The 15,044-nt window shown below is 49.6% G+C and overlaps 1 protein-coding gene across 1 annotated transcript in view; it reads left to right on the top strand.

Moving 5' to 3' along the window:
- Positions 1 to 15,044, top strand: part of LOC121955761 (rho guanine nucleotide exchange factor TIAM2) — a 45,010-nt gene that overhangs the window by 13,701 nt on the left and 16,265 nt on the right. Inside the window, 6 exon segments of the mRNA XM_042503838.1 lie at positions 3,452 to 4,552; positions 5,244 to 5,281; positions 5,283 to 5,707; positions 6,095 to 6,270; positions 10,663 to 10,809; positions 10,811 to 10,888. Of these exon segments, the coding sequence (XP_042359772.1) occupies positions 3,458 to 4,552; positions 5,244 to 5,281; positions 5,283 to 5,707; positions 6,095 to 6,270; positions 10,663 to 10,809; positions 10,811 to 10,888 (1,959 nt within the window). The 5' untranslated portion in view covers positions 3,452 to 3,457.

Here is a 15,044-nt window from a genome sequence, read left to right as displayed (position 1 = left end):
CAGAGAGAGTGAGAGAGTGTGTGTGTGTGCGTGTGTGTGTGTCAGAGAGAGTATCTGCTGCTGCAGGAGACCTTTGAGTTTCCTGCTGTTTACGGCTGATCTGGACTTCCTGTCTCCTGCGTCCTCTGCAGACAAAAGCTTCGTCTCTCGGAGATAAACAGCAGAAAACAGAAGTGAAGGTTTGAGGATTTAAAAACACAAACTGTTTCAGATGTTTGAGAGCAGAAAGTTCGACAATCGGTCGACTGCAGGCTGTTTGTGCTGAAATGAGACGGAGCCACAGGTGGAGAGGACGTCAGGAACGTTTCTGTCTCATATTTCTGAGTTTAAAGTCCCGCTGTGGACGGGGGGGGGGGGGGGCGTCTCGCTTGTCCTCAGCTGATCAGTGGTCCTCAGAGAGCAGCTGTCATTCCTGCACACGCTCAGATAATCAGATTCTTTTCTTTCACATCGCATGAATTCCTTCAATGTGTCCGTCTCACGCCTGCAGGGGGGTCTTTGTTGGAGGATAATGGGGGGGTCGCCCGCGGTGGGGTCCCTCGAGCTGGCAGATGGTCGATGGGTTGAGAGGACAAAAGTGGACAGAAGACTTTCTCCATTCAGAACTGACGGACTGAGACAGAGGAGGACAGAGGGGGGAGGACAGTGAGTCTCGATTTCGAATGCAGCCTCCGAAGGATGCGGACCCTGAATTAGGACGCAGCTTCTGTGCCCCTCCCTCCTCCTGAGCTGTGACCTTTGACCTCTCTGAGGAGGTGAGCCTCTGCTCTCTGTGCTCGAGTCTGCAAACAAGTCTGTCAGGAGGACAGCAGAGACACGTCCTAAAATCAGAGAAACGTCAAAAGCGTCTTAAATTTGGAGAAATGACCTAAAATCATAGACACGTATTTGACGCTGCTGCGTTCGACCCCGGGCCCCTGTCGTTGTGCAGAAGTGGCCCCCAAACGAAGCTGGCGGAGGACCCCTGATGATGCCTCTAAACTCTCGTTTGCTGGTTTCTTCTTCAGTGTGAATGTTTTTGACTTTGGGAAGTTGTTCCGTTGTCTTCTTCTTAAATATTTCTTGATAAAGATGATAATCTTTCTGGTGGTCCTGCAGTCAGTGTGAGTGCTGCTGACGCTGAAAACCTGCAGCAGTTTCCTAAAATAGTTCCTCCCTGATGAGCTCAGACTGAAAAAAACACAACATGCAGAGAAAGGAAGAGGAGAAAATGACTCAAAACTCCAGAAACAAAAATAAACAGAGAGAGAAGTGTGGTTTCAGGAGCAGCGACGTCATTCAGGGGGACGGACAGGGGGGACGGACGGGGGACGGACGGGGGGACGGACGGGGGGACGGGGTTATACAAAGGCAAAGTCTGTGTGCTGATGAAGCTCCTCCCCCCTCTGTTCTCCCCCAACAGATGAGCCCAGAGGGCGAGCAAAAAAACACAACCTCAGAGAGAGAGAGAGGAGGAGGAGGAGGAGGAGGAGGAGGAGGAGGAGGAGACGCAGAGCTTCAGACCTGAAGAGAGGAGGAGGAGGAGAAAGAGAGCTTCAGACCTGAGGAGAGGAGGAGGAGGAGGAGGAGAGAGGAGACGCAGAGCTTCAGACCTGAAGAGAGGAGGAGGAGGAGAAAGAGAGCTTCAGACCTGAGGGAGGAGGAGGAGGAGGAGGAGGAGGAGACGCAGAGCTTCAGACCTGAAGAGAGGAGGAGGAGGAGAAAGAGAGCTTCAGACCTGAGGAGAGAGAGGAGGAGGAGGAGGAGGAGGAGACGCAGAGCTTTTCAGACCTGAGGAGAGGAGGAGGAGGAGGAGGAGACGCAGAGCCTCGGACCTGAAGAGAGGAGGAGGAGGAGGAGGAGGAGACGCAGAGCTTCAGACCTGAAGAGAGGAGGAGGAGGAGGAGTGTGAAGGAGCTGCTCCGGACGCACACAAACCGGTAAAACCAACACTTTATTTTCTCTTCTTCACTTTTCTTCGTTTATGGAAATTAGCCTCCAGGACTTCTGTGATTTTAACCCTTTTGACACCAGAACACGTCGGTTTGATCGCTTTAAAAACAAGCAGAGAAGGCAACAAGCAACTCAACAAGACAGGCTCCAAAAAAAAGTAAGAATTAGGGGACAAAAAGTTTAAAAAACAAACAAACAAACAAGAAAATGGCCTTAAAACTGCTTATGCATTTGTTTATTTTATGTATTTTATTCCGATTTTTTTGTGGGACTAAATTCTAAACATCAAATAAAATAAAAAGATAACTATGGTTTCTGGGCCTTTTTCCTGACTGTCTCGGGTATTTTGCCAGCCCTCCCCTTTGTCACAGTTGACTCCGTGCTTGTGTTTTGTGGGACGTGTTTTGCCGCTCGGTCATTGGCTGTTTTTAAAAAAAGAAATCGGAAGTTTGCTCGGGTTTTAAAAGTCAAACAGCTTGTGAAATGTGTCTGAACGCAGCGGGAAAAAACGAGGAAAAGGATCCAGGTTTCAAAGGATTTCTGGCTGTTTTAGTTTTCGAGATCTGAAGTGTAATCCGGTTTTTGTGATTTCGGCTGAGGTGTGATGAGCCGTCAGTGTGGCGCTGACGATGTTCGGCGGATCAGCTGGTTGAGCCCAAACTGAGAAACTGTTCTGGATGAAACACGCAGGAAACAGACGGAGAGGAGGAGGACCGAGGAGGAGGACTGAGGAGGAGGACCGAGGCGGCGGCGGTCTGAGCAGGCAGAGTCCTGATGCAGGCTTCACCGACCGCACCGTCACATCAGTAATGAAGTATTAAATTCAAAGGTCCGAAGTGCTTTTTATAGTCGTTCATTCACGAAGAGGAGTTTTTGGAAGCTGTCGCTTCTTCATTTGTATTCTTAGATCCGGATGTTTTTTTCAAACTGCAGTCTGTTTTTTGAGCCAGTTACTAAATAACTGAAAAAGTAACCCAAATTAAATAAATAAAAAATTACTTAAAAGCATTAGTAAATGAGAATATTGGAAGCTTCTGGTCAAAGTGTAAAATGTTTCTGATTCTAATTTAAATTTTCATTTTTCTGGGTTTTCTCCTGCAGCCTGTTTGGACACTGTCAGATTAGTTCCAAAAAAGTGAATGTGTGTGTGTGTGTGTGTGTGTGTGTGTGTGTGTGTGTGTGTGTGTGTGTGTGTGTGTGTGTAGCATTTAGAGGCATAAATTAGCAGAAAATAAATATAATAGAGTATAAAAAAATATATAATGGAAATGTACAAAAATCTTAGAAATACACAATCAAAAATCAAAAGGAGGAGGAGGAGGAGGAGGCGGAGAGGAGGCGTGGGCTCCTGTAGCTCTGTTTGTTTGTTTTTAGGGATAAAAAAGTTCAAACTTTAAAGACTGAAATATTTGCTGTGAATAACCAAACTGTGTTCAGTGAGCTGACCGTCAGCGTCTGTTTCTGTTTCATGTCGGTGACGTCCTGCTGGTTGCTGGTTGCTGGTTGCTGGCTCCTGCAGGGGGTGATGGGAAACGTGGACAGCAGCGTGGTCTCTCCTGCCCGGGCCTCCTGTTCGCTGCGGGTCTCTTCCAGGAGGGAGGAGGTGCCGTCAGCTCGCAGCTGGTGGAGGAGCAGTCAGGGAGGCTGCAGGGGCCGGGGGAGGAGCTACCTGAGCCAGCACGCCACTGCCGGCCCTCCGTGCGCCTCCTGGCATTATGAGCACAAGGTGGTTCCTCAAAAGGTCATCAGGGGGAGCCAGTTTGGCTACGTGGAGAACGGCGGCGTCGGTAACGGGATGTGTGGCGAGCGGGCATCCCTGGAGAGCAGAGGCAGTCCAAAGGTGCTGCTCAGCAAAGATGGCAGCATGAGGGTGGAGTTCACCAACGCCAGGGGCGTCACCATGGAGACACAGGGGCTTGGCGGCCTCCCCGCCGCCACCGCTGCCCCCCCAGTCGCTGAACCTTCCCTCCGCACCAGTAAAGGCAGCTCGCTCAGCTCCGACGGCTCCTGGTACGACTCGCCATGGGGGACTGGCGGCGAGCTGATGGACAATGTGTTCGTCTGTGGGCAGAGCGTGGCGAACAGCAGCGGCTACACCACCTACTCCTCTACCCGCACCAAGGAGACCGCCGCCTCCAGCAGCGGCTACCACACCGTCTTCTCCGCCAAGATGGACATCTCGCCTGGATTTACCTCCAGCTTCCTCTTCCCCACCGCCGCCGGGTACAACACCTGCTCCTCCGGGCGGACGGAGGACAGCGGCATCGGGGACTCGGTGATCCTGCAGGCCGATCTGAGAGACTTCAGTCCGGCATCTCCTTCCTCTGCCTCACTGGACAGCGTTTACCACAACACGCTGCCCGCCTTCCCCGCCACGCCCGACGCCGCGCTGCAGGAGAGGAGCGCCATCTCCTCCTCGGCACTGCTGCTGGAAGATGTCATCCAGGAGGAGGAGGGTTCAGGAAGAGGCGTGGAGCAGCATTACTCTTCCCTCACGCTTCCCTGTCGCAGGGCAGAGCCCGCCGCCGCCGGGAACAGCCGCAAAGACTTCCTGAAGAGTCGAATCAGACGACTCAGCGACTGGACGGGAAGTCTGAGCAGGAAGAAGAGGCGGATCCAGGTGAGTCAAACACAGTCAAACATCATGTCACAGGAAGTCAGCGCAGGTTTCACATGTTCAGAGCAGCGTCTGTACAGTCATGGAAAACCTGGAAAAGTCAGGGAACTTGCAGGGATCAATTTCCAGGCCTGGAAAAGGTTTGGAAAACTAAATGTCCCTGAAAGTTTTGGGAAAATCATGGAACCAAATGTGTACTAACACAAGATATTTTCAGGAAGATTTGAAAATTCAGTAATAATTTCTGTTTTTACTGTTTTTGGCTGATACGTGGGCTAATTTTTGGTGATTTTTGAAGGATTTATTAAAAAATCATCACCAAAAATGTAAAAAAAAAACATAATAATAAAAAAGTCAAATAAAATGCAGCTTTTTACAATCGCCTCAATTCCCAGCTCATGCCAGAGGAAAAACTATTCTGGGATAAATGTGTTTTTCCAGACTGACGTGTTTTATATTCAGTGTCCGTCTGTTGTGCTGATGCTGGGATCCTGCCTGTGGCTGTGCCCGCCCGCGTCCTGGTTGATGCCGTGCTCTTACTCTGCGCCACCTAAATATGTGAAGATAAATGGGAGTTTTTTTTCCAGACTGATGTGTTTCCATGAGGCGTGTTTTATATTCACAGTGTCCGTTTGCAGAGTCTGTCACAAACCTTAACTCAGGATAAATAACAGAGTTTGTGTTTCCTCTGCAGGAGCCGCACGGCAGCGACACCAGTGACCTTTTTCTTCGGCGGCTCGCTGTGGTCCTCCAACCCGCTCCACTCTCTGAACCAGAACCAGTTCCCAGCATTTCACTGTGGCTCCTCCAGAAGCCTGAACCTGAACCTGAACCAGAACCAGAACCAGAACCAGAGTGACATCCAGCGGCAGAACGTTTACGAGAACTTCATGCAGGAGCTGGAGACGGGCTGCAGCAGCGCCACCGACTGCACCGAGATTTCAGAGGGCGAGGAGGAGGAGGAGGAGGAGGAGGAGCCGGATAGAGATGTGGAGGTCAGAGGAGGCAAGCAGCTGGACGTCCTGTTTGAGAAGGAGCAGGGCGTGGTGCGGCGGGCCGGGTGGCTCTCCTTCAAAGCCCTCCTCACCGTCAGCAGGGACGGGAAGCTGGAGCTGGTCGCTCGCCGCAAGTGGAGACACTACTGGGTCACTCTGAAAGGTTGGTCCCCGAAAACAGACAGGAAACGCATCCCTGCAGGACAGCCAGAGGCCACGCCCACTTCCTGTGAGCCTTTAGGATTCACACGAACTGCTTTTTAGACGTTACTAGGATTTTAGGACATTTCTAGGATTTTTGGACATTTCCAGGATTTTAGGACATTTTCAGGATTTTAGGATGCTTCACACAGTGTCACACACAGCAGTCTAACACTGAGACGTTCCCGGGCATCGTGGGTAATGTAGGCTGCAGGTTTAATGAGGGATGTGTGGAATAAAACTGCTGATATCTGTGTTTCTGCTGCATGGATTCTGGTCTTGTCCTCCATGAAACTGATGAGTCTGATGTTAAAAGATGCGACAGTAACAGATCTGTCTGTCCCTGCAGGCTGCACTCTGCTGTTCTATGAGACTTACATGAAAACCGTCAGCGCGGAGCGGGAACGGTCTCCTCGTTACGCTCTGCTGGCCGACGATAGCATCGTCCAGGCCGTCCCCGAACATCCCAAGAAGGAGCACGTCTTCTGTCTGAGCAACTCGCACGGAGACGTCTACCTGTTCCAGGTGAGAAGTCTCAGGAGACACACTTAATATTTCATCAGTGTTATTTATTTCTTCAAGGACAGACGTCAACCATGAGCCGCTACATTGACTGTGACAGGTCACCTAGTGGAAATAGCATGTATTTCCTCCATATGCCAAATATGGTCAAAATGACCTCATCAGGTGGAAAATAGTCAAAATGACAAATTCAGAGTCAAAAGCCCAGAATGACACCCAGAAATAATACAAGTCCTGTTTTTCTGCTCTGATGGCTGTGGGATCAAAAATGTCAGTTTGAATGGGTTTCAATGGAGCATTTTTGGACCTGAACAGTCTGAATGTAACTATTTAGTTTCCACAGTGTATTTTAGACTTATTGTAGGAGCTGAGCTGCAAATTCACTGATTACACTCAAATACACAATCTGGACTACATTTAGGACACATGCATCAACACACACACAGTTATCACAACAGGAAGAAGAAAAGAGACTAAAATGAGACAAACAGTCTCTAAAGGGTTAATAAAGAACAGTCCCTAAAGGTAAAATTTGTAACTACATGACTTGTATTCTGTGACCCTGCGTGTCCAGATTGCTCCATATTTGACACAGCACGTCCCATTTCTCAAAATATGCAGGGACACAGGCAGACAGGACGTTATAGTTCGATTTTTCTTTCAAATGTGAGCAGGAAATAAAGTTTACTGATATCTGAGAGCTGACTCAGCAGACAAACACGGCTGTGAAACTGTTCATCTCAAGAGTGGGAGTGTCCCTGAACGCACCAGCAGTCCTCGAATCAGACCGACTCTTTTCACTAAATAACTCTGACTTTCTTCATTTTCCGGGAAGCTCTCGTTGAATTCCTCCTAAATTAGAGACCCCTCCGATTTGTCCTGATTGTGATTGCTGGATGTGTTTGGTTGATTTAGCCTCAGCAGTGTGTCTGTGGACGGCTCTATATGTGATGATGACGATGATGATGGTGATGGTGGCGATGACGATGATGATGGTGTGTGATGATGGTGGCGATGACGATGATGATGGTGATGATGGTGGCGATGACGATGATGATGGTGATGATGGTGGCGATGACGATGATGATGGTGATGATGGTGGCGATGACGATGATGATGGTGATGATGGTGGGCGATGACGATGATGATGGTGATGATGGTGGATGATGACGATGATGATGATGATGGTGGCGATGATGATGATGATGGTGATGATGGTGATGACGATGATGATGATGATGGTGGCGATGACGATGATGATGGTGATGATGGTGGTGTTGATGATGATGGTTGATGATGGATGGTGATGATGATGGGTGATGATGATGATGTGATGATGATGATGGTGATGATGATGATGATGATGGTGATGATGATGATGATGGATGGTGATGATGATGATGGTGATGATGGTGTGTTGATGATGTGTTGATGATGATGGTGATGATGATGGATGATGATGATGATGATGGTGATGATGATGATGATGATGATGATGATGATGATGATGATGGTGATGATGATGATGTTGATGATGATGATGATGATGATGATGATGATGGTGATGATGATGATGTGATGATGATGATGGTGATGATGATGATGGTGATGATGATGATGGTGATGATGATGATGGTGGTGGTGATGATGGTGATGATGATGATGGTGGTGGTAATGATGATGATGATGATGGTGATGATGATGATGATGATGGTGATGGTGATGATGGTGATGATGATGAGAGAGGAGGAGGAGAGAGAGAGAGGAGGAGGAGGAGGAGAGAGAGGAGGAGGAGGAGAGAGGAGGAGGAGGAGGAGAGAGGAGGAGGAGGCTGTAGAGGGAGTCAGGACTCCTCCTAAAGAGTCGCTTTAATCCTCCTCATCACAAACAGCTGACAGAGTCACTTCCTGCTGGTTTAACTTAAAAAACATCAAAAACCAAAAGTGAACTTTATCAGCTTTCTGTTCACGAAAACATAAAATCCTAAAAACTCTGAGAAACGTCTCCTAAAGTCTGAGAAATGTCTCCTAAAGTCTGAGAAATGTCTCCTAAAGTCTGAGAAACGTCTCCTAAAGTCTGAGAAATGTCTCCTAAAGTCTGAGAAACGTCTCCTAAAGTCTGAGAAACGTCTCCTAAAGTCTGAGAAACGTCTCCTAAAGTCTGAGAAACGTCTCCTAAAGTCTGAGAAATGTCTCCTAATATCTGAGAAATGTCTCCTAAAGTCTGAGAAACGTCTCCTAAAGTCTGAGAAATGTCTCCTAAAGTCTGAGAAATGTCTCCTAATGTCTGAGAAACGTCTCCTAATATCTGAGAAATGTCTCCTAATATCTGAGAAACGTCTCCTAATATCTGAGAAATGTCTCCTAAAGTCTGAGAAACGTCTCCTAATATCTGAGAAACGTCTCCTAATATCTGAGAAACGTCTCCTAATATCTGAGAAACGTCTCCAATATCTGAGAAACGTCTCCTAAAGTCTGAGAAACGTCTCCTAAAGTCTGAGAAACGTCTCCTAATATCTGAGAAACGTCTCCTAAAGTCTGAGAAACGTCTCCTAATATCTGAGAAACGTCTCCTAATATCTGAGAAATGTCTCCTAATATCTGAGAAACGTCTCCTAATATCTGAGAAACGTCTCCTAAATCTGAGAAACGTCTCCTAAAGTCTGAGAAACGTCTCCTAATATCTGAGAAACGTCTCCTAAATCTGAGAAACGTCTCCTAATATCTGAGAAACGTCTCCTAATATCTGAGAAATGTCTCCTAAAGTCTGAGAAACATCTCGTAAAGTCTGAGAAATGTCTCCTAATATCTGAGAAATGTCTCCTAATGTCTGAGAAACGTCTCCTAAAGTCTGAGAAATGTCTCCTAAAGTCTGAGAAATGTCTCCTAATGTCTGAGAAACGTCTCCTAATATCTGAGAAATGTCTCCTAATATCTGAGAAACGTCTCCTAATATCTGAGAAATGTCTCCTAAAGTCTGAGAAACGTCTCCTAAAGTCTGAGAAATGTCTCCTAAAGTCTGAGAAACGTCTCCTAATATCTGAGAAACGTCTCCTAATATCTGAGAAACGTCTCCTAATATCTGAGAAACGTCTCCTAAAGTCTGAGAAACGTCTCCTAAATCTGAGAAATGTCTCTAAAGTCTGAGAAATGTCTCCTAATATCTGAGAAACGTCTCCTAATATCTGAGAAACGTCTCCTAAAGTCTGAGAAACATCTCGTAAAGTTTGAGAAAACATCTCTAAAGTTTGAGAAATGTCTCCTAAAGTCTGAGAAATGTCTCCTAATGTCTGAGAAACGTCTCCTAATATCTGAGAAACGTCTCCTAATATCTGAGAAATGTCTCCTAATGTCTGAGAAACGTCTCCTAAAGTCTGAGAAATGTCTCCTAAAGTCTGAGAAATGTCTCCTAATGTCTGAGAAACGTCTCCTAATATCTGAGAAATGTCTCCTAATATCTGAGAAACGTCTCCTAATGTCTGAGAAACGTCTTCTAATGTCTGAGAAACGTCTCCTAATATCTGAGAAACGTCTCCTAAAGTCTGAGAAATGTCTCCTAAAAAGTCTGAGAAATGTCTCCTAAAGTCTGAGAAACGTCTCCTAAAGTCTGAGAAACGTCTCCTAAGTCTGAGAAATGTCTCCTAATATCTGAGAAATGTCTCCTAATGTCTGAGAAACGTCTCCTAAAGTCTGAGAAATGTCTCCTAATATCTGAGAAACGTCTCCTAAAGTCTGAGAAACGTCTCCTAAGTCTGAGAAACGTCTCCTAAAGTCTGAGAAATGTCTCCTAATATCTGAGAAACGTCTCCTAAAGTCTGAGAAACGTCTCCTAATATCTGAGAAACGTCTCCTAATATCTGAGAAACGTCTCCTAATATCTGAGAAACGTCTCCTAAAGTCTGAGAAACATCTCGTAAAGTTTGAGAAATGTCTCCTAAAGTCTGAGAAATGTCTCCTAATGTCTGAGAAACGTCTCCTAATATCTGAGAAACGTCTCCTAATATCTGAGAAACGTCTCCTAAAGTCTGAGAAACGTCTCCTAAAGTCTGAGAAACGTCTCCTAAGTCTGAGAAACGTCTCCTAAAGTCTGAGAAACGTCTCCTAAAGTCTGAGAAACGTCTCCTAAAGTCTGAGAAACGTCTCCTAAAGTCTGAGAAACGTCTCCTAAAGTCTGAGAAACGTCTCCTAAAGTCTGAGAAATGTCTCCTAATATCTGAGAAATGTCTCCTAAAGTCTGAGAAACGTCTCCTAAAGTCTGAGAAACGTCTCCTAAAGTCTGAGAAATGTCTCCTAATATCTGAGAAATGTTTCCTGAAGTCCTAATAATGTCCTAAAATCGTACATACGTCCAACAAAACTTAAACAGACTCTGTCTTTGTCCCCTCCCTCCGTCCAGGCCACCACGCAGACCGACCTGGAGAACTGGGTGACGGCGATCCACTCGGCGAGTGCCTCGCTGCTGGCGAAGCGTCACGGGACGGAGGACACGCTGCGGCTGCTGCGCCGCCAGAGCCGCTCGCTGCTGCACAAGATCGACATGGACCTAAAAAATGAGGAAGATGGCAGAGCTGCAGCTGAGCGTCATCAAGGAGCTCAAGAACAGGAGGGCTGTGGAGAGCCAGGTCAGTGTGTGTGTGAGCCAGGTCAGTGTGTGTGTGTGAGCCAGGTCAGTGTGTGTGTGTGTGAGCCAGGTCAGTGTGTGTGTGTGAGCCAGGTCAGTGTGTGTGTGTGAGCCAGGTCAGTGTGTGTGTGAGCCAGGTCAGTGTGTGTGTGTGAGCCAGGTCAGTGTGTGTGTGTGTGAGCCAGGTCAGTGTGTGTGTGAGCCAGGTCAGTGTGTGTGTGTGTGTGTGTGAGCCAGGTCAGTGTGTGTGTGAGCCAGGTCAGTGTGTGTGTGAGCCAGGTCAGTGTGTGTGTGAGCCAGGTCAGTGTGTGTGTGTGTGAGCCAGGTCAGTGTGTGTGTGTGAGCCAGGTCAGTGTGTGTGTGAGCCAGGTCAGTGTGTGTGTGTGTGTGTGAGCCAGGTCAGTGTGTGTGTGTGAGCCAGGTCAGTGTGTGTGTGTGAGCCAGGTCAGTGTGTGTGTGTGAGCCAGGTCAGTGTGTGTGTGAGCCAGGTCAGTGTGTGTGTGTGAGCCAGGTCAGTGTGTGTGTGTGTGTGTGTGAGCCAGGTCAGTGTGTGTGTGTGAGCCAGGTCAGTGTGTGTGTGTGAGCCAGGTCAGTGTGTGTGTGTGAGCCAGGTCAGTGTGTGTGAGCCAGGTCAGTGTGTGTGTGAGCCAGGTCAGTGTGTGTGTGTGTGTGTGTGAGCCAGGTCAGTGTGTGTGTGTGAGCCAGGTCAGTGTGTGTGTGTGAGCCAGGTCAGTGTGTGTGTGTGTGAGCCAGGTCAGTGTGTGTGTGAGCCAGGTCAGTGTGTGTGTGTGAGCCAGGTCAGTGTGTGTGTGAGCCAGGTCAGTGTGTGTGTGTGAGCCAGGTCAGTGTGTGTGTGTGTGAGCCAGGTCAGTGTGTGTGAGTGAGTGTGTGTGTGAGCCAGGTCAGTGTGTGTGTGTGAGCCAGGTCAGTGTGTGTGTGTGAGCCAGGTCAGTGTGTGTGTGTGAGCCAGGTCAGTGTGTGTGTGAGCCAGGTCAGTGTGTGTGTGTGAGCCAGGTCAGTGTGTGTGTGTGAGCCAGGTCAGTGTGTGTGTGTGAGCCAGGTCAGTGTGTGTGTGTGTGCCAGGTCAGTGTGTGTGTGTGTGAGCCAGGTCAGTGTGTGTGTGTGAGCCAGGTCAGTGTGTGTGTGTGAGCCAGGTCAGTGTGTGTGTGTGAGCCAGGTCAGTGTGTGTGTGTGAGCCAGGTCAGTGTGTGTGTGAGCCAGGTCAGTGTGTGTGTGTGAGCCAGGTCAGTGTGTGTGTGAGCCAGGTGTGTGTGTGTGAGCCAGGTCAGTGTGTGTGTGTGTGAGCCAGTCAGTGTGTGTGTGTGTGTGTGAGCCAGGTCAGTGTGTGTGTGAGTGTGTGAGCCAGGTCAGTGTGTGTGTGTGAGCCAGGTCAGTGTGTGTGTGTGAGCCAGGTCAGTGTGTGTGTGAGCCAGGTCAGTGTGTGTGTGTGAGCCAGGTCAGTGTGTGTGTGAGCCAGGTCAGTGTGTGTGTGTGAGCCAGGTCAGTGTGTGTGTGTGAGCCAGGTCAGTGTGTGTGTGTGTGTGTGTGAGCCAGGTCAGTGTGTGTGTGTGTGAGCCAGGTCAGTGTGTGTGTGTGAGCCAGGTCAGTGTGTGTGTGTGAGCCAGGTCAGTGTGTGTGTGTGAGCCAGGTCAGTGTGTGTGTGAGCCAGGTCAGTGTGTGTGTGTGAGCCAGGTCAGTGTGTGTGTGTGAGCCAGGTCAGTGTGTGTGTGTGAGCCAGGTCAGTGTGTGTGTGTGAGCCAGGTCAGTGTGTGTGTGTGAGCCAGGTCAGTGTGTGTGTGAGCCAGGTCAGTGTGTGTGTGTGAGCCAGGTCAGTGTGTGTGTGTGTGTGTGAGCCAGGTCAGTGTGTGTGTGTGAGCCAGGTCAGTGTGTGTGTGTGAGCCAGGTCAGTGTGTGTGTGTGAGCCAGGTCAGTGTGTGTGTGAGCCAGGTGTGTGTGTGTGAGCCAGGTCAGTGTGTGTGTGTGAGCCAGGTCAGTGTGTGTGTGTGTGTGAGCCAGGTCAGTGTGTGTGTGAGCCAGGTGTGTGTGTGTGTGAGCCAGGTCAGTGTGTGTGTGTGAGCCAGGTCAGTGTGTGTGTGTGAGCCAGGTCAGTGTGTGTGTGAGCCAGGTCAGTGTGTGTGTGTGTGTGTGTGTGAGCCAGGTCAGTGTGTGTGTGTGAGCCAGGTCAGTGTGTGTGTGTGAGCCAGGTCAGTGTGTGTGTGTGAGCCAGGTCAGTGTGTGTGTGAGCCAGGTCAGTGTGTGTGTGTGAGCCAGGTCAGTGTGTGTGTGTGTGTGTGTGAGCCAGGTCAGTGTGTGTGTGTGAGCCAGGTCAGTGTGTGTGTGTGAGCCAGGTCAGTGTGTGTGTGTGAGCCAGGTCAGTGTGTGTGTGAGCCAGGTCAGTGTGTGTGTGTGAGCCAGGTCAGTGTGTGTGTGTGTGTGTGTGTGAGCCAGGTCAGTGTGTGTGTGTGAGCCAGGTCAGTGTGTGTGTGTGAGCCAGGTCAGTGTGTGTGTGTGAGCCAGGTCAGTGTGTGTGTGAGCCAGGTCAGTGTGTGTGTGTGAGCCAGGTCAGTGTGTGTGTGAGCCAGGTCAGTGTGTGTGTGTGAGCCAGGTCAGTGTGTGTGTGTGAGCCAGGTCAGTGTGTGTGAGTGTGTGTGTGAGCCAGGTCAGTGTGTGTGTGAGCCAGGTCAGTGTGTGTGTGTGTGAGCCAGGTCAGTGTGTGTGTGTGAGCCAGGTCAGTGTGTGTGAGCCAGGTCAGTGTGTGTGTGTGAGCCAGGTCAGTGTGTGTGTGTGAGCCAGGTCAGTGTGTGTGTGAGCCAGGTCAGTGTGTGTGTGTGTGTGTGTGAGCCAGGTCAGTGTGTGTGTGTGAGCCAGGTCAGTGTGTGTGTGTGTGAGCCAGGTCAGTGTGTGTGTGTGAGCCAGGTCAGTGTGTGTGTGTGAGCCAGGTCAGTGTGTGTGTGAGCCAGGTCAGTGTGTGTGTGTGAGCCAGGTCAGTGTGTGTGTGAGCCAGGTCAGTGTGTGTGTGTGAGCCAGGTCAGTGTGTGTGTGTGTGTGAGCCAGGTCAGTGTGTGTGTGAGTGTGTGAGCCAGGTCAGTGTGTGTGTGTGAGCCAGGTCAGTGTGTGTGTGTGAGCCAGGTCAGTGTGTGTGTGTGAGCCAGGTCAGTGTGTGTGTGTGAGCCAGGTCAGTGTGTGTGTGTGAGCCAGGTCAGTGTGTGTGTGTGAGCCAGGTCAGTGTGTGTGTGAGCCAGGTCAGTGTGTGTGAGTGTGTGTGTGAGCCAGGTCAGTGTGTGTGTGAGTGTGTGAGCCAGGTCAGTGTGTGTGTGTGAGCCAGGTCAGTGTGTGTGTGTGTGTGAGCCAGGTCAGTGTGTGTGTGTGAGCCAGGTCAGTGTGTGTGTGTGAGCCAGGTCAGTGTGTGTGTGTGAGCCAGGTCAGTGTGTGTGTGAGCCAGGTCAGTGTGTGTGTGAGCCAGGTCAGTGTGTGTGTGTGAGCCAGGTCAGTGTGTGTGTGTGAGCCAGGTCAGTGTGTGTGTGAGCCAGGTCAGTGTGTGTGTGTGTGAGCCAGGTCAGTGTGTGTGTGTGTGTGAGCCAGGTCAGTGTGTGTGTGTGAGCCAGGTCAGTGTGTGTGTGTGAGCCAGGTCAGTGTGTGTGTGTGAGCCAGGTCAGTGTGTGTGTGTGAGCCAGGTCAGTGTGTGTGTGAGCCAGGTCAGTGTGTGTGTGTGAGCCAGGTCAGTGTGTGTGTGAGTGTGTGAGCCAGGTCAGTGTGTGTGTGTGTGAGCCAGGTCAGTGTGTGTGTGTGAGCCAGGTCAGTGTGTGTGTGTGAGCCAGGTCAGTGTGTGTGTGAGTGTGTGAGCCAGGTCAGTGTGTGTGTGAGCCAGGTCAGTGTGTGTGTGTGTGTGAGCCAGGTCAGTGTGTGTGTGTGTGTGAGCCAGGTCAGTGTGTGTGTGTGAGCCAGGTCAGTGTGTGTGTGTGAGCCAGGTCAGTGTGTGTGTGTGAGCCAGGTCAGTGTGTGTGTGTGTGTGTGAGCCAGGTGTGTGTGTGTGAGCCAGGTCAGTGTGTGTGTGTGAGCCAGGTCAGTGTGTGTGTGAGCCAGGTCAGTGTGTGTGTGAGCCAGGTCAGTGTGTGTGTGTGAGCCAGGTCAGTGTGTGTGAGTGTGTGAGCCAGGTC

This window comes from Plectropomus leopardus, chromosome 16 (assembly GCF_008729295.1).
Source record: "Plectropomus leopardus isolate mb chromosome 16, YSFRI_Pleo_2.0, whole genome shotgun sequence".
Classification (NCBI taxonomy): domain Eukaryota; kingdom Metazoa; phylum Chordata; class Actinopteri; order Perciformes; family Serranidae; genus Plectropomus; species Plectropomus leopardus.
The sequence above is the reverse complement of the archived record's forward strand: the minus strand, read 5'-3'. Positions and strand labels throughout refer to the sequence as shown.